Genomic DNA, 21,141 nt, shown 5'->3' on the forward strand with positions numbered 1-21,141 from the left:
TTTTTGATGGCAGAAAGATTTGATGAAGAGTTTAATGTTCACCGTTGGATAGGATAGATTTTTTATGACAGGAGAGATTAGAGGAAGGGGGCAGAATGACCGTTAGATTTGATGAAGAGTTGAATGCTCACCGTTGGATAGCAGGATTCGAACCTGCGCAGGCAACGCACAACATATTTCGAATCTGGCTCCTTCACCACTCGGACATATTGACTACCTCTTTCTCTTTTTGAAATTAATTTTATTTAATACGTTTTGCAATTTTGGGAAATATTGTAAGATGTTTCTCTCATATTACAATTTTTTCCTATATTTAAAGTGGTTATAATGTGCATAAATTATGGTAATATAACTTAATTATGAGCTAGGAAATGTTGAAAGAAAAACTTTGGCAGCTTATATATGAGCCAGAATTGAGATGCTTTTGGTTGTTGATCCTTTGAATATATATGACCCTTTCATATTATTAAATTCATTTTTAAATAGTAAATGTGTGTAATAGATCGTCACAATAGTTTAAGCGTGTAACTGATTTTTCGGGATAAGTTTAGGGGACAATTTATGCCTTTTCCCTATTTAAATACTGAAATAGTACATGAACAAATCCATTATCCATCAAATATCGTGTGATGTGGTTCTACGAGAATTTCTCGATTATAAAAATGTATTAAAATATCATTAATTTAAGTGGCAAGAGTATTTTTTTTTCAATCTTTTGTTCAAATAAACTACTATTACGAGTCCCACAAGATGATTTATGTACCTTAAGCAAGAATCAAAGGCTCATTTTATCAAATAATATCAACAAGAGGAAAGAAAAATGCTAATTTGTTTTATTATTTCCTTAAGAAAAAAAAAACATCAAGTTAATTTAATTAAATAGGTTATTTGTGCAAGAAATGGGTTGTTCATTACTCCACGTATATGCTGAATTAAGTTGAATGTTTCACTAAAATCATAAAAATTAAAACGTTGTTATGTCATTGTCATACACAACTAATCATATTTGGTCCTACTACTAATTAAATGATAGTCTAATCCATTATAATTATAAAAGTAATTATTAATTAAAAAATAATGCTATACATCATTGGTTATATTGCTTTAATTTATTTTTTCCTCTTTAAGAGGAAGACTCTTATCTTATCTCAATGATATATATGTTGCTTCTGGATATGAGACGAACAAAAATTATAATATGCAACGTAATCAAGTTGACAATTTCTAACATGGACCACCAAATGCGTTGTATTCTGCTATAGAGATATTGTATACGTACAAATACCCTTATTATATATACGGATAGAAGCCTTTATTTAGATAAAGCATGAAAACGATTCTCAACATGAAGATAGTAAATATCAACAAATTCATTTTCTCGCATTTAATTTGAAAAATACTAGGTGTATTATTCTTGGGATTTGATTTGTATGAACACATTTGATATAAAAAATTACTTTTGATTTGTCAAAAGAACATGATGAAAATATATTTGAAACTCTATCACTTCTCATTTATTATTGATTAAGAAAATCATGTTGTTAATTTATGCATCAAAAACTTTTGGCTGAGTACTTGTGTCATAATACAAAAACTTGGTGTACGTACGTACACCAAGTGCGTATTTATTCTCATTTTTTGCTAAAAGCCTAATAGATCTCATTAAAAATGGAAGAATTATTTTCATCGCACAATATTATATTATCGTTAATTGATACCGTAAAAGTAGATCAATAAAAGTAGATAAACTTCAATAGATAATAGTAATATATATATCTATAAAAATGATCAATCCCTTTTAGTCTTTTTCATGAACGTGTCTGTAGTCATCTTCGTTAAGAATCTAATAAAGAGGAACTAAAGTAGATACAACCAATTTTTATGAGGAACTAATGAGACTGTTTCATTCTAAATTAGAGATCTCAGATTTGAGTTTTGAATATGAATAAAATCATGTTGGGTGGGTCACTCTCGAATGAGCCATGTAATGAGTGATCTGAATTTAATCAGAACTACAATATTGACTTCAGACATCGGATGAAAAATCAATTATAAGAATTTAATTTGAAAAAAAGAAAAGAAAAGGAGAGCTAAATCTAGAATGAACCAAACAGAAAATTAACAAAAAAAATGGGGACCTCGTTGGCCAACATAACATTTCCGGCCCCAATATGTCAATATCACAATTCTATTTTATTTGTTTTGGTCTAAATTGCGGAATAAATGGATGTTGGAATTTAATTTTATAGTTAGGGGTTATTTGACCACGAAAAAAAGAATAATCATTTTAGTTAAAATTATGTTTGAACATATTTTTTAGAAAAAATATATTTAGAGTTTTAATGTGCTTTTAAAAAAAATATGATTTGTATTTTTATGTTCTTAATAACTAGCAAAATCACTCGACTTAACTAATTTATCTTAAACATACAATTAAAGATATTAGATTAGATTCCATGTACGAGTAATACATACTATAGAAATATTTTTTACTTTATTTGAAAATTTAAAAGCTGGAGATAAGGATTAATTATAGTTTTTTGTAAATAATATTTAATTGTTTGAATGTAAACACAAAAATATTATTTACATGAGGTTATTTTTATTTAAAATAAAATAAAATCATGGGTAAATTTGTAAAAAGAAAATATAGTGAAAGTGAAAATAAGTTTTGAGTGTTTTTCAAATTTCAATTTAAAATCCAATTTCAAGTTAAATCTGAATTTTTTCTTCGTAAAATATTTTTTTTCTAAATAAACTGTAAAAAAAATTAAAATTAAATGAAATTTGTTCATGGCCTTTATGAATTTTTATAAAGTTAAATATTTGAAGCGTGAATAATATAGTACGTGAGAATTCAGCATTTATGAACGTATGTTATAATCTTATACTGGACGAAACGTTATTTCACCCAACAAGTGAACATTTTGATTGTGAATTTGCCTAACATTTGGATTTTGGAGTGAGTTACACTTGAGAAAAGCAAGAAAATAGAACGCAATCTTTATTTGTTTTATATGTTCCGAACTCTCTTCATTTTTAAACACTATACATAATTTTGATGGTAAATTTGAATATAAAATTAAAAAATAAAATAAAATAAAACTTTTCATATTTGAAATCTATGTAAAATTTAGTGCAAGTCATAAACTATAACTAACAAAGATTTTAAAAAGCATAGTTAAATAAAAACTTATTTACTATCAAAGAATGTGGTGCAGACGTACAGTGAACATGATTGCTTCCGTATTAATTAAAGGTCTCGAGTTTAAGTCATGAGTATGAAATTTATTTATTTGAGAATGCGCTTCTCTACACAGTACTAATTCAAAATAATTAAATTTTAATACAAATATCGATTATTAAGTGAAAAAATATAAAAAATAAAATAAAAAAATATTTGAATGTAAGAGAACAAACAGATGTTGGCATAGCGGGAGAAGAGGGTGATACTTGTCGTATTGAAGAACACGTTAAAACCTCTTCATCATCAATTTTATTTCGTGCATTTTATATTCGAAGCTCGATTAATTTAAATATATTTTTTATACACAATTAATTAAAAAAGTTTTTTCTACGAAGAATTTTTCATATTCAAAATACAAAATCAAGACTTTAATTAAGAGAGATAATCTTATCCGCTAACGTCTCTATTAATGATAACCTCTTCATCATTTTGATGTTGTTGAGTTGGTTGATGTTCATGATTCTTCCAACATTTGTCTTTTTTGAACACAAACTCCATACCTCCACGTATAGATTATAGTTTCTTCAATGATGACATCTTCATAATTACAAATGTTGTTGGCAAGTACACTACAAATCCCCATAACTCCACAAACTTCACATACTCCCCGTTACGAAATAAGTTGTGTTTTTAGTTTAAAAATCTAGTACCTCTTAAAAGTTTAATTACTTATTTATCTTTAGTAAATATGTTAAAGAATTTAGATTTTTAATGATTTCTTGGTTATATAATTATTTATATAAAGATAAAAAAAATTAAAAAATATAATTGATATTTTATTAATCAAAATTCTATTTATTTTTAAATAAAAATGAAAAACACAAAAAACTCTGTTAATTTTGAAGCTGAACAAGCGACGTACTTTTTAAGTGTATGGAATGATCTCTTTTGTACTTGCATAATGCTTACTTATTTGATCTATAATTGTTGATTTTATGACACCTATAAAATGAGAAATTATTTTTGGATATGGTTTCAAGAAATTTCCTATAGTATACACTGATGAAGATTCAATGAATAATATTTGATTACTAAGAAACAATGAACATTATGTATAATGAGTTTATTTTTACAATGAATTATTGAATTTATTTTACAATGAATCTATTAACAAAAAATATATATTACAATGAAACATATATATATAATATACTTTATGTTTAATGAATTTATTTCTTATATGAATTCAATAAATATGACACATAATTTATTTCTCAAAAACACTTTAAATTAATTATTAATTTATTGATTAAGGTTTTATTGTACTTTCAAAAGTAAAAGACATAAATAGTAGATAAGATGAAATTAAAAACATATTTATTTATTATGTTGAAGAAGAATTAAATATCCGTCAAAATAGGGCAATTTGTTAAAATTGAAGTTCAAAATCAGCCCTAGCATAGCATCAATGGTGTTCTACAAAAGCCATGACACTTGATAATTTGTACTCAATAGTTGAGATTTTTTTTTCTTCAGTATAAGTAAGCAGGAAGAGGCGTGCTGTGCAAGGCAAAGTGTTTTTTGAGTGAGCTGCATCTCTACAACCACCCGGGGCCCCTCTTCCACCTCCTTCTTCATCGGTTCAATCGAATAATCTGCAGAATTCTTCTGATCAAATCAGTATATAACAGAGTGGAAGAGGCTTTTTTGTTGTTGAATGGGAATATTATAGGAGTGATGAGGAAGTCTTTTAAAGATTCACTCAAAGCGCTTGAAGCTGATATTCAGCATGCTAATACTCTGTACGTTTACAATATTCTTCCCCTTTTTGTATTTCCGTAGTACCACAGTTTTTTTTTTTGTATAATCAAACTGTCGGTACAAAAAGGTGTTGATTTGATCATTAATCGGAGATTTTACATCAAAAACTTTATTTTTTATGTGTAAAATTGTGATTTTGTGGCCTAGCCTGGATGAACAGAGTATCTGGTAAATTTGGGATTTTCATTTCTTTGCCTTTGTTGTCTCAGCTAATAGAATTTCTGAGAAGTTAAAACCCCTTAATTTGGAAATTTAGTGTTAATTTGCCTAATTATTGAGTGATTCTCTGTACTTTTTTCTTTGTGATAATTAAGCTCGTTCTCTTATTCTTCCTAAAAAAAAGTGTTGGGCTAAGTTTGTGTTTGCGCGCACCTCCATTAATTTCGCGGGATTATGTGACAAGAAATCTTCTAGTGCTTCTTTTTTTTTGCTGTCTCTGTAGTTATTTGAATTTGAGACCTTGTGGTTCTCAATCCACTTCATTGACTAGACCATACCTTTGGTGCTTATTTTTCCTAATTTTGGAAAATCAGGATTGACTGTAAGCTGGAGTATGGAGAAGAAGTTGATTATACTAATTGGATAAGAGTAACAGGGACCTGCTGCTTGAATGTTCTGTTGATATATTTGATTCTTATGATTCATTTATCCTTTGTAATAACATATTAGCTGATATGTTCTGCAAACTAGACTTCCAGGCAAAAACATTTTGTATTTTGAGAATCCTTGTCTCTGTATTCCAAAAGATATAATTTGTGAATGAGTGGATCTGTATGGAGCTGGGGGTGGGGGGCACCGGAAAATCGCACTGTAATGCAAGGCCAATTTTTTTTTCTCTTATGTATATATAGTAGATGTTGAAAATCCGTTACTTGAAAATTCTGCCTCCACTACTGGTTTTCCCCTCCCCTGAAAATAGGAAATTTGTGCCCTTTTTGTGTGAATGTTTGAAACATTTTCTGTGGTATATTTGGACATGACTGATGTTTTTGAGATATACAGGGCTTCAGATTATCCAAGAGAATATGATGGTGCTAGCCTTCAGATGAGACTATCGTACAGTCCCTGTGCTCATATATTTATGTTTCTTGTTCAGTGGACTGACTGTCACTTTGCTGGTGGTCTAGGATTGCTAAAGATTCTTATTTATAAGGTAATTTTCCCATTTTTCTTGCTGCGTAGTCTTTCAGCTATCTTGGTCATGAAAGTTACCATATGATGTTTATTGCAGGCTTATGAGGATGGTAAGACAAGCATGTATATTCATGAGAGAAAAGCTAGTATAAAACAGTTCTATGGTGCGTCAACTTGAAAGTTTTTATTAAGTCTTCTCAAATCACGTCGTAGGGCATTTCAATTTCTTTAGTTTCTTAGAAGTATGGTGTTTGATCGAGTTGCGTTGTCATTGAACAGGGGTGATATTTCCCTCTTTGTTGCAACTTCAAAGGGGAATCACTGACATTGATGAAAGGAAGCAACGAGAGATATGCGCAACCAAATACACAAGAGGTGATGAGACGAGCAAAGGTAAGCTGTCTGAAATCGAAATAGAGAGGGAGGAGGAATGTGGTATCTGCATGGAGATGGATACAAAGGTTGTCTTGCCCTCCTGCAATCACTCTTTATGCATGAAGTGTTACAGAAATTGGTGAGCCAACTTTTCTAATTTGTTAGATTTCCCACCTTTCTGTTACTTCGTGCATACTGTATTTAGTTTAGCAAGTGGTATGCTTAAACAATCTTTGTGACTCTCGTCCTTTTTGACTTCGCGTGTAGCTAACACCCTGCATACAATATTATGTACTCTGAGGAGAGGAACTAAAAATAAAAATTAATTGTCAGGAAGCTTTTGGGTTCTGAATTAGTGTTAACTGCCAGATCATTGCATAATTTCTTTTTTGATAGAGTGTGTGGATTAAATATACTTTTTAGTTGATATACCTGCCTTTAATGATGGACACATATAAAGTATGCAGATGCTCACAAATGTTATAACCCATAAGATTTCGTTGTCCAGCAATGCATTTTGTTGGAAAATTATTTGGCTTAAAATAAAGAAAGTACCTACTTTGAGCCAGGGTAGAGCTAGAGGCTAAGGGGGTTCATCTGAAACTCCTTCACCCGAAACTCTCACACACTATATATGAAGTCAATTTCTTTTTGTATGCATAGTAGATGATGAACCCTCCTGGTGAAAATCCTGCCTCCACCACTGCTTTGAGCAGTACTTTGGACAAGTATGGATAGATTCACAAATTCTCTTGGTTAAATATCACATGGCTTGATAAGCTTCTGGGAGACTTTTATCCTAAATTCTGCAAGTAGTATCTAGATAAAATTGGTGAAGCATTTCTTGAAAAAATTCTCGGTGAGAGTGTTATGTTGATTTGGATTCTACTTGTATTAAAGGGTGGGTTCTGGTAAGGTATATTTTCTTGCAGTAACAAGTCTTAATCTGATCTGTGTATTTATTCTTGATTGGTCTCTGAAAGGTCTTCTGCTTAGTGCTTTTCATCAGGGGATTCAGAGGGAAAAAAACAGGAGAATTCTTGTTATGCTCTCATAATAGGACCCGTGCTTATGCAAATCATAGTTTTCCTATTTTTTTTTTGTGTGTTCTATATTAGCTCATCTTCTACTTGAATAATTTATCAGTGTTACATGGTTGCTGTAGGCGTGCCCGATCTCAGTCATGCCCTTTCTGTCGAGATAGTCTCAAAAGGGTGGATTCCGGAGAGCTTTGGATATACACCAACATATGTGACATCAAAGACTTGTCCACAATAACGAGGGAAAATATGAAGAGGCTTCTCATGTATATCGATAAATTGCCTGTCGTCTATCCAGATCCAGCACTTGTCTCTTATCATCCTAATTATTGATAAAGATTACTTAGGTTAGGTAGGCAGTACATACCAGGCATTCTGTTTGTATATGATTTTTTTAGAACATTCACATATGTACAGTTTTCTGGGTCATTACCAGCAAATCTTGATATGTAATTGATTGCACCATATTTTTCATTCTTAAAGAAGCATTTCATACTTGTCTTTTTCGTCTTTCTAGTTTGTTTCATGGCTATCTAGTTTTATGTTCAATTGATACAACAACACAAGACACTTCTCTTGGTATTTTCAACATTTCCATGAATGATAGCAGTCTGACCAAAAGTGTCAACTTTAACACTGAACTAGGTAAGAATCATAGTTCAGACAGGCTATCAAGAGTAAGAGGACAGCAGCAGCTATACTTTACGTATGAAGGAGAAGTCAATCCATCCAATGGTAACTGGTGATGGCTAGCAGTGGTGGTTGGTGGTGGTGAATTGTGATGGCTAGCAATGGAGGTTGTGAATGATGATTGGGGATGATGTTGGCTAATAGTTAGATGTGGCTAGTAGCTAGTGGTGATGGTGTGATTGACGATGTTGATGGGGATGATGTTGGCTAATAGTTAGATGTGGCTAGTAGCTAGTGGTGATGGTGTGATTGACGAGGTTGATGGTGATAGTTGTTGTTGGTTGATAGTTGTGATGGATGATGGTGATAGCTAATGATAGTGGTTGCCGAATAGAAAAGATTACTTTTAAGTTCAAGAACGTGGTCAAGACATACTATTTTGGATAATATCTCATCAAATGGGACAGACATATTTAATATGAACTTGACTGGTATGTATTGAAAGAACACTTCCAAAAATATGTTTAGTAGGTCCTTTTTTTTGAAATGTTCAATATTGGTAGGCTATATTGTATCAGGAGTACTTATTTAGTATGTTGACTGAATTGAAAAAGAAAGAAACAATAATAGACTTCATTCAATTCTCTGTAGGGAATGACTAATTAATATGTTGCTATGACTATTTATTTAATTTTGTTAGGAGTAAACATCTTTGTAACAAGAATGCATAGCATACTATAAGCTTTCCAATGTAAAACTAAAGTTGGGAATAAAATGTAAGATATTTAGTCATTATTCAGCAGATTTGCTTATAAGATTGTGTACTGTTCTTGCCTGTTTGAATCAAAACAACTTAGATCTGTTTACAAACTTCGATACGCTAACAAGGCTTTAATATAAGAAACATGAAACATAAACAGTTATTCATATTATCATCTACTTGTAAGGAAGGATTCCCGGATTGCTTGAAGTTTGCTTAAAATAGTGTCTATTGGTGCTCTATCTCTTGATGATGATGCAGAACATGTAAGCCCGATTTCCAAAACTGAGAGTAAACATTCTTCCACTCTTCTTGCTTGATCTTGATTGATGTTTTGCTCTTCCTCTGCCAAGAGCAATAAGGGATCTACAATCTCCATGACATGTTCAGGCAAAGCTGTTGAAACATACTTGTGAATGTTTAGACTCTCGTTGAACATTGCATCAGTTGGTCTTTTACAGATGAACAACTCTAGCAACACTATTCCAAAGCTGTAAACATCTCCAAGTGTGGATGGTTGGCTGCCTGATCCGTACTCTGCAAGGTACTAAATCAATTTGCAGAATGATATATGACTGAATTTAAAATGTAAACTAATGACATCGTTTTACCTGTTGGGATGTAACCTATAGAACCCTTTAGTGCTGCAGAAATCTGATGACTCCAAGAATTGCTTGATGTGTCGAGGAGAAATGTTGCTAATCCAAAGTCACCAACATGGGCAGACATATCTTCATCGAGGAGTATGTTGCTTGGTTTTAGATCACAATGAACTATCGGTGTTTGACAGTGGTTGTGGAGATAGTCGAGTGCAGAAGCAACATCTATGGCAATGTTTAGTCTTTGGATAAAGGTCAGCTTGTTTGTTTGGTGTTGCTGGTCATCATTTTCTGGATGCAACCAATCGTGTAGGTTTCCGTTAGTCATGAACTCAAAAACTAGGCATTTGAAGTCATTACCTTGGTGATCAATGCTCGAACAAGCAGTCTTGATTTTGAGAAGATTACGATGCCTTATATTTCTCAAAGCTCTGCATTCATCCAGGAAGCTCTTCAAGGCCCCTCTTTGTTGTAAGTTCAACACTTTCACTGCCATTATTGTTTCCTCACCATGGAAATGCGCTTTATATACTGAACCAAAACTTCCTGTACCTACCAAGTTATCCTCAGAGAAACCATCCGTTGCTCTAAGTATTTCTCGATATGTAGTTCTTGGTATCTGGGCTAGCTGTTCGATCCAAGGGTGTGCCTTTCTTGAGTTTCTGAGCCTGTAATAAGCACCACAACAACATAGCACCAAAGCTATGAGTGCAACTGGAACACTAACAGCTATCCACACTCTTGAATTAAGGTGCTTCGGAACTTTGGAGCATTCAGGCAAATGCAAGTCGGAAACACCTCCACAAAGTTTCCTGTTTCCTTTGATTGAAATTGCACTTATATTGGAAAAGACCCCTTCATTTGGCACCTCACCTTCAAATTCATTGAATGAAAGGTCCAGTTTTCTGAGATATGAAAGTTTCCCAAGAAACTCCGGTATTTCCCCTGACAAGTTGTTCCGCGAAAAATTTACCTCTTCCAATCCTTTTAAACTTGTAAAGGATTGAGGAATGGTTCCTTGTAAGAGATTATTACTAATATATACTCTCTCTAAGTGGAGGCAATTGCTGAGGGTGCTTGGAATCTCACCAGATAACTTGTTCTGTGATAAATCCAATTCCTCGAGATTTATCAACTGATCAAGTTCTTTTGGCAGGGATCCAGTCAAAGAATTACTTCCCAATGATAAAGAAATTGAAAGGGAAGATAATCCTGCAACCTCTTTCGGTATGGAGCCAACGAGATTATTCCTAGTAAGGTTTAACATTGACAAGACCTTACACTTCCCCAACTCCGGAGGTATGCTTCCTTCTAGTCTATTTTCGTCCAGATTTAGAGTATTTAACAATGACAAGTTACCAATAGAGGATGGTATCTTCCCAGAAAATGCATTTCCGTTCAAATAGAGACGTTCAAGATATTCAAGCTTACCTATAGATTCAGGCACACTCCCATTGAGGTAGTTTCCGTCCATTCCTAGTAGCGCCAAACTAATAAGGTTGTCTATTCCAGCTGGAAGAGTACCATGCAGCCTATTGTGACCTAGAGAGAAAATCTCAAGTACAGTTGAAAGATTAGTGATTGAGTAAGGCAATTCTCCCCTAAAGTTATTGGTTGCGAAACTCAGTACCATCAGATGTGTACAATTGGTTAAGGAATCAAGAAATCTCAAGCCCTCATAACTTCCCCTCCCGCCTAGTCTATTCGCCTCAAAGTTAAGCCTAACCAACATTTCCAACTTTCCAAAACTAGTTGGCACATCCCCAGTAAGTTTATTTTGGGAAAAATCAATCACACGAAGCTTAGAAGCATTCGCCAATGAAACAGGAATAGGTCCGGTGAAACTGTTGACAGCGCCAGAAAATGCTTCAAGGTTTGGAAGAGTGAGGCCTACATCTGCTGGAAGTTGTCCATGCAGTAGATTTTGTGTAACAGAGAAATAGAATATGAAAGAAATATTGAAAATCGATGAAGGGATTGTACCAGATAATTCGTTAGAGTTCACATGAAACACTAACAACTTCGTTAGACGCCCAAGATCCTCAGGTATTGGTCCTTGTAGACTATTACCCGAAATGTCAAAAAACTCTAAAGATGAAAAGTTTCCTAACCAACGCGGGATGCCTCCTCCGAGTGAGTTCCTTTTCAGTTTAAACAAATACAGCTTTGACAATGAACTTAGTTGATCCACAATTTTCCCAACAAGTTCATTAAATTGTAGATCAAGTACTCTAAGTTCCTTACAGTAAGTTAAATTAGTAGGAATTTTCCCACTAAAATAATTGTAACTAGCATTTAAATGTTGCAGCTGCAACAGGCGGCCTATTGCTTGAGGAATTTCACCGCGGAAACTATTGTTTCCAAGATCAATACCTGTAAGGAAACTGAGATTACCAATGGAAGACGGTATGGTGCCAGCAAGTTGTCGTGAACTCAAATCAAGAAACGTAACTCTGCCATTTTCAGGACTACATGTTACACCAGTCCAGTTGCAGAAATGAGAAGAATGATCATTCCAAGAAGCCATGACATGAAGTGGATCCTCTGTTATTCTGCTTTTCAAGTCTTGTAGTGATAATTGATCAGTCGATTCGAGACCTGAGATTGCAATGGACATCACAATAATTGAGTACTGGAAGTATAACAACAAAAGCCATATGGAATTGGATGTTAGATACCACTGCCTCATTTGTGCTAGATTTTTTAGAGACTAGATAGTTGCTGTATTTTGCTTGTAAGAAGAAAGAATGTAAACTTTCCTTATCTTATAATAATAATCTGAATCATGCAATAATTTTCAGGGCTCTTTCAAGTTCCAACTAACATGTATAAATGCTAATAAATGCAAACTTGTTGGATAGACTGAGAGTGACAAAACCTTTTTACCAATTGGCTTGTTGCATATTGTTGTGCCAGTCAAGTTTTCATGAATGGGCTAATTTTAGCACAAAACTAACGTCATATTTTTAGAAAAAAATTCATATGACAGCTTCCCTTTCATGTATGAGATCAACATGTCCCTTGTTTACTGAACAAAATAACAACTAGGTGAGAACTCTGAGGTCTCAGGTTTAAAATTCAATGGAGATTTAAAAAAATATTAGGTGATTCTTCTCATCTGTCATAGCCTTAGTGGACAAAGCTACTTGGTACTTGTTGCTGGTGGGAGGTGACAGGTGGCAAGTATCCCGTGATATTAATCGAGGTGCGCGAAAGCTGACCCGAATACCACGGTAAAAAAAATAAAATGACTAGCATCACCTCAAGGGTATGTCCTAGTGGTGAATAAAATGGTTTGAGAGCTATGAGGTCTCTCAAGTTTAAATTCTAGCAGAGACAAAAACACTAGGTGATTCTTCTCGTCTGTTCTTGCCTTGGTGAATAGAGTTACCTGGTACCGGTTACTGGTGTATTTAATATGGGAGTAATACATTAAACCATGTCAGTCATAATTGAAACATGAAAGATAAAGGAATTTTTAGTCCAAATATCCCATTCCGTGGTTAGCTGTATGCCTATTTTCATCCTCAAAATACCTGCCTGAATAAGTTACTAGTTGATGTTTCTTGCTTATAAGAAGAGATAATATAAGCTTTCATTTTCTAATAATCTGAATCATGATACAATAATTTTCAAGATACTTCCAAGTTCCAACTAATATGTATAAATGCTAATAAATGCAAAATTTGTTCGAGAGTGACCAAATCTTTTACCAATTGGCTTGTTGCATAGAGTTGTGCCAGTCAAGTTTAATTTATGAAGGGGCTAATTTTAGCACTAAACTAATTAACGTCATGTTTTTTGAAAAAAATTCATATGATCAACATTTCTCTTCCCACCTATGGATGTGGTGCAACGGATGCTTTTTCCTTAATCAGATGTCTCAGGTTTGAGTTTTGAGTATAATTTTTTTTAAATAGGGAGCGCTTTCCTTAAATGATGTGTTCTATGTGGTGTGTATCCAGAATAGTAGGACTCCAATGCAATTACTGAACACTAGATAAAATAAATAAATTCTGTTGTTTATGGAACAAAACAACGACTAGCAGCACTTGGCGATTTCCTTTTTGTACTAAAATAGTTGAGAGTTTAGTATCTCATGATACAAAGTAAAATATTCAATAACATACTCAGTATAATCATATAAGTGAGTTTAGCACAAAATAAAATACTAAACAGGATATAGAGACATATTTTAAAGATATGAGTATGATTTAAGTACATTAGCATGAAAAGAAATGAAACAATAATAGAGTTTGTTCTTTTGCGTAGATAGTGGCTATTTTCTCTATTATAATTTGTTTGTTTTACTTTCTTTTTTAGTTGTATCAAAAGAATATCTCTTTTCTTTTTTGACAACTTATTTATTTCAACTTCTCACATTTGACAAAGTAGGCAGCATCATAAAATCTTTAAAAAAACTTTCTTTTTAAAATTTGTGTCAAAACAAAATCAGATAAATTAATTAAAATGGAGGGAGTATTAAATATGGGACAAATACATTAAACGATGTCATTCATAATTGAAACAAAAAATATAAAGGAATTTTTAGTCCAATAAATTCTGTGGTTAGCTGTACGTGATCTATTTTCATCCTCAAATTACTACCCTTAATAAGTGGGTGCCTTAATTAATAAATTTTTAATTAGTCGGTAATCAATCTTCTTCGATGAACGTCATTTCCTTAATTTCAAACTAACGACAAGAATATAAAAAGAAAAAATAAATAAATGAATGAAATGTCATTTTCTTTATTCAAGACTTAGGGGGTCCTTAGTCATGTCATTATAATAACATATATATATTCAACAATAAAGATAATGAAATCATATAATATAATATAATATAATATTATCTAATAAATTATAATGAAAATGAACGTAATGTAAAAGGTACTAATTAAATTAGTCATCATTTTAATTAGTACTATTAATTTCATGACTAAACACTAGTCCTAGTTATACTTTACAACATCAATGCAAAACTAAAAAATAGATCCAAGACTACTGTTATTCCTAGAGTTGAATATTTTTTTTTGTTGCTGATAATATTGATTATGGTTTGATTTTGAGCTTTATTTATGAACTATAAAACTTATAAGATCATCCTAAAAATTAAAGACCAAGATTCAAATAATACGTTAAAATTCAAAAAACTATATAAAAAATCAAAAAATATTTATTAATTATACTCCTATAAATATTTTATATATAAAGTAATTTTAAAACTTATATACATATAATGTCGAGTTGATTTGATTTTGTATCAATTATGATCGAGTTTTTTTTTAAATACCAAACCGAAACAAATATGTAGCATTCTGGTAGGGATGGCAATGGGGTGGTGCGGAGTGGGGGGGGTTGAGCTTAACCCACAAAACCGCCTCGCCTCGCCCCGCATAACATTATTTATTATTTTCAACCCGCCCCGCATACACCCGCTCCGTATGAACCTGCCCCGCATACTTTTTTTAATATTTTCTTTTTCTAGTTAAGTTTGATACTAAAAATAAAATTAATAAAAATAAATTCATTTTTTCATTAAGTTGTATTAATTTAATAGCATAGTGACTTATAATTTTATTTTTTAGAGGTCTATTGGTAAACATGTAAGAAATTGAATTATTTTTTATTGAATCATTTTCATTTACTATCTTGAATATATTAGTAGCTTTAAAAGAAATTATCTTAAATAAATAATGTTCTATCACTCTTATTATAACATGTAAAAAATTAAAAAAAAATTTAAACCCACATAAAATCACATATACCCACAACCCCCTCCCCCCCCCCCCCACATTAATTTTATATAAACCCACTTCAACCCGCCTCACACAACCTTAAATTCGCCCGCCCCGCCCCATTGTCATCCCTACATTCTGGGCAACAAGTTCACTATGTAGCATTCTCTTATTAACATCAACAGTTAATCACAGATAAAAATAAATAGGTATAATCTGTCATTCTTATCATCTACTTCATTTTAATTTATTTGTCTATTTTTTATTTGATATTTATGATATAAAATTGACGATAGGTAAAATATACCAAATTCTTTTTTAATCTTATGGACTTGAACATATAATGTAGAAAACTGAAATTAAAAAAAGAATTGCCAAAAAGAAAGAGACATTTTTTTTAAAAATAAACTAACAAAACAACTATTTTCTTTATTAGCCGGTCCATAAAAGAATGTAACACTTCTATATTTAGTAGTAATACAATTTAACTTAAAAATTCTTATTTTACGTTTTATGAAATGATTAATATCTAAACAAATTATATTTACCCTTTATTTTAAAATGGGAAAAGGCTCAAATATGTCATCGAACTTTCAGAAAAGGCTCATTTATGCCATCCGTTAAAAGTTTGACTCATCTATGCCATTATCGTTTAGAAAAAGGCTCATTCATTCATTATTTTTTAACGGTGGTTTTGCAAAACCATTTTAGTTCTTTAGTTCTTTAATCAAACAAGAGTCTTCTTTAATCGTTAGTTCCTTACCCAATCAAATGATACCTAACACTTTGTTTGGTTGGTTTGTTAATAGGTGTATTATATTGTATTGCATTATTAGTTTAAATATGATATTTATTTTGATTGTTACTTAAATTTTATTATCATATCGTTAAATTCATTATTAGGTAACGATCGATTTGGTTTGATCGCGTCGTTATCTTAATATTTTCTTCTCATTTTGTTTTTACTTATTATTTAATAATCACATTTTATCCTTTACCCAACCTTTTCACAGTACCTCTACCTCATGCCTTACTTTTCTTGTAGATTTATCATTCAAATTGTTGATGTATTACATATGTAACGACGGAGAACGATAAAATTTATCCAAATGTTGTATTCATAAAATGATAAAAACAATATAATTCAATATAATATGAAACAATACGTAACAATCATCCATTCAAAAAATCAAAATGTAAGGGTGTGCTATATTATTATTTTTTGGATAGATTTAAGACAATATAGGAAGATCCATATTTGGATATATGATGCTACAAGTAATAAAGACACTTGTTGTATTAGCTGAAATGATCCTGGAGCAAAAACTTGCATTGTTTGGTTATTAATTCAATTTCAACATATATAATTTAGGAAAATTTATATAATAATCTATGTATTATTTTATATTATACTAAGATCAATATGAAATGGATAATACCATAATTATACATGGATAAATCATTTATAATGGAAAAACTACCCTTAACAATCTATTCAAACCCTTTTACAAGCTATTATATAATGTTAAATCAAACATAAGTTTGAGTTATGTATCTAAATTTAATGAGCCAAATAATCCATAAAAAAGATGATCTCAACATTACTAATTCTTTCATTATTAATCTGTATATTGAAATATCTGGTTATTATCTCTCTCTATATATATATTCATGCCAAGCTTGGCACATAATTCAGACTACCTTAATTCATGAGTTTATTTTTGAGCTTTTACATTGAACACCACCGTGTTCAAAATGTGTTGTTTAATTACCATTTAAAGTATCATTTTACTTATAAATACGGTGTAATATTTCGACTGATTGGACACCCTAGGCTAAGGGTAGCTACGCCCTTGAGTATTGCAATATTTTAGTAAAGGCATATACTAGTTCACTGTTTAATATTCACATCAAGGTTTAATATAGGAAGTATGAAAAAAAAAAAAAACAGGTATTAGTCTTTCACCTACTCATCATCTAATTCATATCCTTGAAAGGAAGGACTTTTTGATAGCTTGAAGTTTGCTCAAAACTATGTTTATTGGCATTCTCTCTCTTGGTGATGATGCAGAACATGTAAGCCCAATTTCCAAAACTGAGAGTAAATATTCTTCCATTCTTGTTGCTAATTGATCTTGCTTGATCATGTTTTTTTCTTCCTCTGCCAAAAGCAATATAGGGTCTATAATTTCCATGACATGTGCAGGCAAAGCCATTGAAACATACTTGTGAATATCTAAATTCTCGTGAAACATCGGATCGGTTGGTCTTCTACAGATGAATAACTCTAGTAACACTATTCCATAGCTGTAAACATCTCCACGTGTAGATGCTTGAACACCTGATCCATACTCTGCGAGGTACCAAATCAATTTTCTTTAGGACGATATATGCATATGAAAGGTAAAAAAAATTCTTTAGGATGATATATGTATATAGAAAATGTAAGCTAAGGACATCGTACCTGTTGGGATGTAACCTATTGAACCCTTTAGTGCTGCAGAAATCTGATTACTCCAAGAATTGCTTGATGTGTCAAAGAGAAATGTTGCTAATCCAAAGTCACCAACACGGGCAGACATATCTTCATCGAGGAGTATGTTGCTTGGTTTTAGATCACAATGAACTATTGGTGTTTGACAGTAGTTGTGGAGATAGTCGAGTGCAGAAGCAACATCTATGACAATGTTTAGTCTTTGGATAAAGGTCAGTTTCTTTGTTTGGTGTTGCTGGTCATAATTTTCTGGATGCAACCAATCGTGTAGGTTTCCGTTAGTCATGAACTCAAAAACTAGGCATTTGAAGTCATTACCTCGGTGAACACTGCTTGAACAAGCAGTCTTGATTTTGAGAAGATTACGATGCCTTATATTTCTCAAAGCTCTGCATTCATCCAGGAAGCTCCTCAAGGCACCTCTTTGTTGTAGGTTCAACACTTTCACTGCCATTATTGTATTCTCACCATGGAAATGCGCTTTAAATACTGAGCCAAAACTTCCTGTACCTACCAAGTTATCCTCAGAGAAACCATCCGTTGCTCTAAGTATTTCTCGATATGTAGTTCTTGGTATCTGTTCTAGCTGCCCATCGATCCAAGGCTGTGCCTTTCTTGAGTTTCTGAGCCTGTAATAAGCACCACAGGAACATAGCACCAGAACTGAGAGTGCAACAGGAACAATAACAGCTATCCACACTCTTGGATGAAGGTGCTTAGCTTTAGAACGTTCTGAAAGAAATTGAAGAACAATGTAATAGATTCGAAAAGTAAAGACAATTTAATTTTGGGCAATTTTTCTGTATTTCGACTAACAACTGAAAAGGGTAAACTGCAAGATAGGAAATACTGTAATTGAAAATAGAACTAAAAGTATATCTAGGTAGATACGGCATAATCTCCATGAATGTTATACCAGGAAGAAGAGAGAGAAGAAGTAATGAGAGGAGGAAAAAGACAGAAAAGGGGAGAAGATATTGAGAGAGAGAGGAGAGGTAACTGATACCAAAAATTAGTTATTCCTGTAGCTCATTTCTGGAAGTTTGTTATAAGTCTCGCCAGTTGATCACAATCATCCACGCTCAATAATTCAAAGCTAATGTGAGTCATTTCCTTGTGTTACAATTTGTTTCTTTTTTCTTCACTCGGTTGCTTGTTCAGCTCATGACATTACCCCTTGAGGAGAAAAATGTCCTGGGGCTTCCACAATCATCTAAGTTGAATTCCTAGTCCATTCCTAAGATTATTGTATCATTCTAACAAGAGATTAACACCGAGCTATCATCCAAATCCCTAGATTTTTGAAAATCAACCTAAGATCAATTGAGCAGGAATTTTGAGGAAACTTCAAAAGGAAAGATCTTTGATCACTTATGGTGGTTATTAGGTGAATTGTGGATAAATATGAGTAAATTAAAGGTGTTGGTTTGTATGTTGAAGAACATCATTCTAGGGTTGAACCCTTGAATTGTAAAGTCTGAGGAGTGAGTGTACCATAAACCTCCTGAGAATAATCAGGCAGGGACAGAACAGGTGTGGTGGACATTGTTTGCTTGAACTGCTCAAAGGCTTCATCAGCTGTAGAGTTCCAGCGGAAGGCATCCTTCTTGAGCAGGCCAGTCAAAGGCCTGCATATGGTCCCATAATTTTCAACATACTTACTGTATTAACCAATAAGCCCCATAAATCCCATGAGAGCTCTGACAGTTTTGGGTGTAGGCCAGTCTATCATGGCCAAAACTTGAAGGTTGAAGATATAATTCATCAGTGCTTGAAGGTCCAGGAGCATTGGTGAGTCCAAATGGCATGACTCTGAACTCATAGTGTCCCATGTGAGTTCTAAATGCTGTCTTATGCACATCTTCAGGCTTCATCCTATCTGATGGTATCCTTCACTCAAGTCAATTTTGGAGGAGAGAGCAGCTCCATGAAGCTCATCCAATAGGAATTGGATATTTATCTCACAGTGATCTCATTCAAGCCTCTATAGTCCACACAAAACCTCCATGTTTCATCCTTCTTCTTCACTAAGAGGACAGGAGAAAAAACTGGAGACTGGCTATGTGCCGAATAATCCTAGTCCCAAGTATCTCCTTAACCTATTTTTCCATCTCTTCCTTCTAGTAATGGTTATACCTGTAGGGCCTTAGACTCACACGCAAACCTCCTGGTTTCAGCGGAATGGAATGATCCATTGCTCTGATTGGTGGTAAGGCCTTAGGTTCATTATAGACTATTTCATACTTAAGTAGTAAGGCCACTAGTGGTTCACTCAACTCCCATTAATCTGATTTCCCAGTGGTGTTCACCATGAAGAGATGAGCTACAATACACTGTTCAAACTTGTGGACATTCAGTGATCATGTGGTGTCCTTTATAATCCGTTGACTAGGAATCATCTAATTGATAATTTCAGAGTAGAATAATTCAAACCTCGTCAGCAATCACATTCACCATTGGAGTCAGACAAGTCTATAATTTCCTACTCTTTTTTTCTCTCAGTAAGATTTTTTCTTGTGTCATATAATCACCAAGAATTCATTCACCTTTCTGCTACATTCTTTCACCCTCTTCATTTTTATTTTTTCCTATCTTTAAAATTTGTTTAAACTTTCAAACATCATATTAATTGTAGGGCTAAAATAAAATAAAATAATTTAATTCTATCCTGATTTAGTCAGAAGCGTATGCAGGAGGGATCACTGGATTCACGTGAACCCGTGATCCCCTCTCGAAATCATATATTTTTTGTTAAATGATAATATATGTTTTCAATGATAAGAACGTAAATGTCAAACTAATTAGATTCACTTTTTCATAATAGTATATCCATCATCTTGACATCTTGAATACGCCTCTGAATTTAGTAAGTAATAAAGTAATAAAAGAAATATTTTTAATAAGATGAGTATTTAATATGAGACAGAGAGATAGTTGACTTGGGTACCTAGAAACTTAAAATGAAAAATATGAAGGGTCATTTACTTTCTCTCACAATGGGTTTTTGCTCAGGTCTGAATTTTTAAATTGATTTTTTAAGTATTAGATTTTTTTGAAAAAGAAAAAGAAAAAAGATGTCAAAGTTATGTGATTTTTGTGTTAATACTAGATAATGTGGGCCCAATAATATAAATGGTATATTTTGGGGCTAATAACCGAGTTTTTGAAGCGATTGTTTGCGTGGATAAAAGAATAAGTTTTTTTATCACAAACTTGTACTTTCTTTGACGCTATTTAAGGCATAATAAGACTACCCACATACAACATTTTTGAAATATTTTATGTTGTCAATTATCATGATTTATAGTATTTTTACGATAGATTCACTTCAAGAATCAGTGGAATTTTTTGTATTTTTTTT

General features: G+C 32.6%; 3 protein-coding genes across 4 annotated transcripts in view; 1 reads left to right on the forward strand and 2 right to left on the reverse strand.

The window, feature by feature from the left end:
• The first annotated feature begins 4,584 nt into the window (after positions 1–4,584).
• LOC102582123 (E3 ubiquitin-protein ligase RNF8) lies at positions 4,585–8,060 on the forward strand. The gene is made up of 5 exons (XM_006338929.2): positions 4,585–4,989; positions 6,011–6,161; positions 6,240–6,306; positions 6,422–6,656; positions 7,683–8,060. The coding sequence occupies exons 1-5, from the start codon at positions 4,925–4,927 to the stop codon at positions 7,888–7,890; spliced, it is 726 nt and encodes a 241-aa protein (XP_006338991.1). The 5' UTR covers positions 4,585–4,924; the 3' UTR covers positions 7,891–8,060.
• An 890-nt stretch (positions 8,061–8,950) lies between these two features.
• LOC102582445 (probable LRR receptor-like serine/threonine-protein kinase At3g47570) lies at positions 8,951–12,384 on the reverse strand. The gene is made up of 2 exons (XM_006338930.2): positions 9,559–12,384; positions 8,951–9,484 (listed from the first exon to the last, which is right to left on the reverse strand). Exons 1-2 carry the CDS (start codon positions 12,233–12,235, stop codon positions 9,120–9,122), a joined length of 3,042 nt encoding a protein of 1,013 aa, XP_006338992.1. The 5' UTR covers positions 12,236–12,384; the 3' UTR covers positions 8,951–9,119.
• Positions 12,385–17,154: 4,770 nt separating this feature from the next.
• The window catches only part of LOC102596037 (probable LRR receptor-like serine/threonine-protein kinase At3g47570), a 6,135-nt gene continuing 2,148 nt past the window's right edge, over positions 17,155–21,141 (reverse strand). Inside the window, exons 2-3 of one of the 2 annotated variants that reach the window (XM_015309351.1) lie at positions 17,751–18,512; positions 17,155–17,627 (exon numbers count right to left, since the gene is read on the reverse strand). In XM_015309351.1, the coding sequence (XP_015164837.1) occupies positions 17,269–17,627; positions 17,751–18,512 (1,121 nt within the window). In that variant the 3' untranslated portion in view covers positions 17,155–17,268. Of the gene's footprint in view, positions 17,640–17,750; positions 18,513–21,141 lie in introns of both variants that reach the window. The other variant, XM_015309346.1, reaches the window with a different exon arrangement.

This window comes from Solanum tuberosum, unplaced genomic scaffold (genome assembly GCF_000226075.1).
Source record: "Solanum tuberosum cultivar DM 1-3 516 R44 unplaced genomic scaffold, SolTub_3.0 scf00008, whole genome shotgun sequence".
In the NCBI taxonomy this organism is placed as follows: domain Eukaryota; kingdom Viridiplantae; phylum Streptophyta; class Magnoliopsida; order Solanales; family Solanaceae; genus Solanum; species Solanum tuberosum.

Excerpts from the sequence above, each read along its gene's own strand:
- LOC102582123 (XM_006338929.2), top strand. The coding sequence starts at position 4,925 with ATGAGGAAGTCTTTTAAAGATTCACTCAAAGCGCTTGAAGCTGATATT. Across the intron at positions 6,162-6,239 it reads TAAAGATTCTTATTTATAAG|GCTTATGAGGATGGTAAGAC; the intron begins GTAATTTTCCCA and ends TGTTTATTGCAG. Across the intron at positions 6,307-6,421 it reads TAGTATAAAACAGTTCTATG|GGGTGATATTTCCCTCTTTG; the intron begins GTGCGTCAACTT and ends GTCATTGAACAG.
- LOC102582445 (XM_006338930.2), bottom strand. The coding sequence starts at position 12,235 with ATGAGGCAGTGGTATCTAACATCCAATTCCATATGGCTTTTGTTGTTA. Across the intron at positions 9,485-9,558 it reads TATAGGTTACATCCCAACAG|AGTACGGATCAGGCAGCCAA; the intron begins GTAAAACGATGT and ends AGTACCTTGCAG.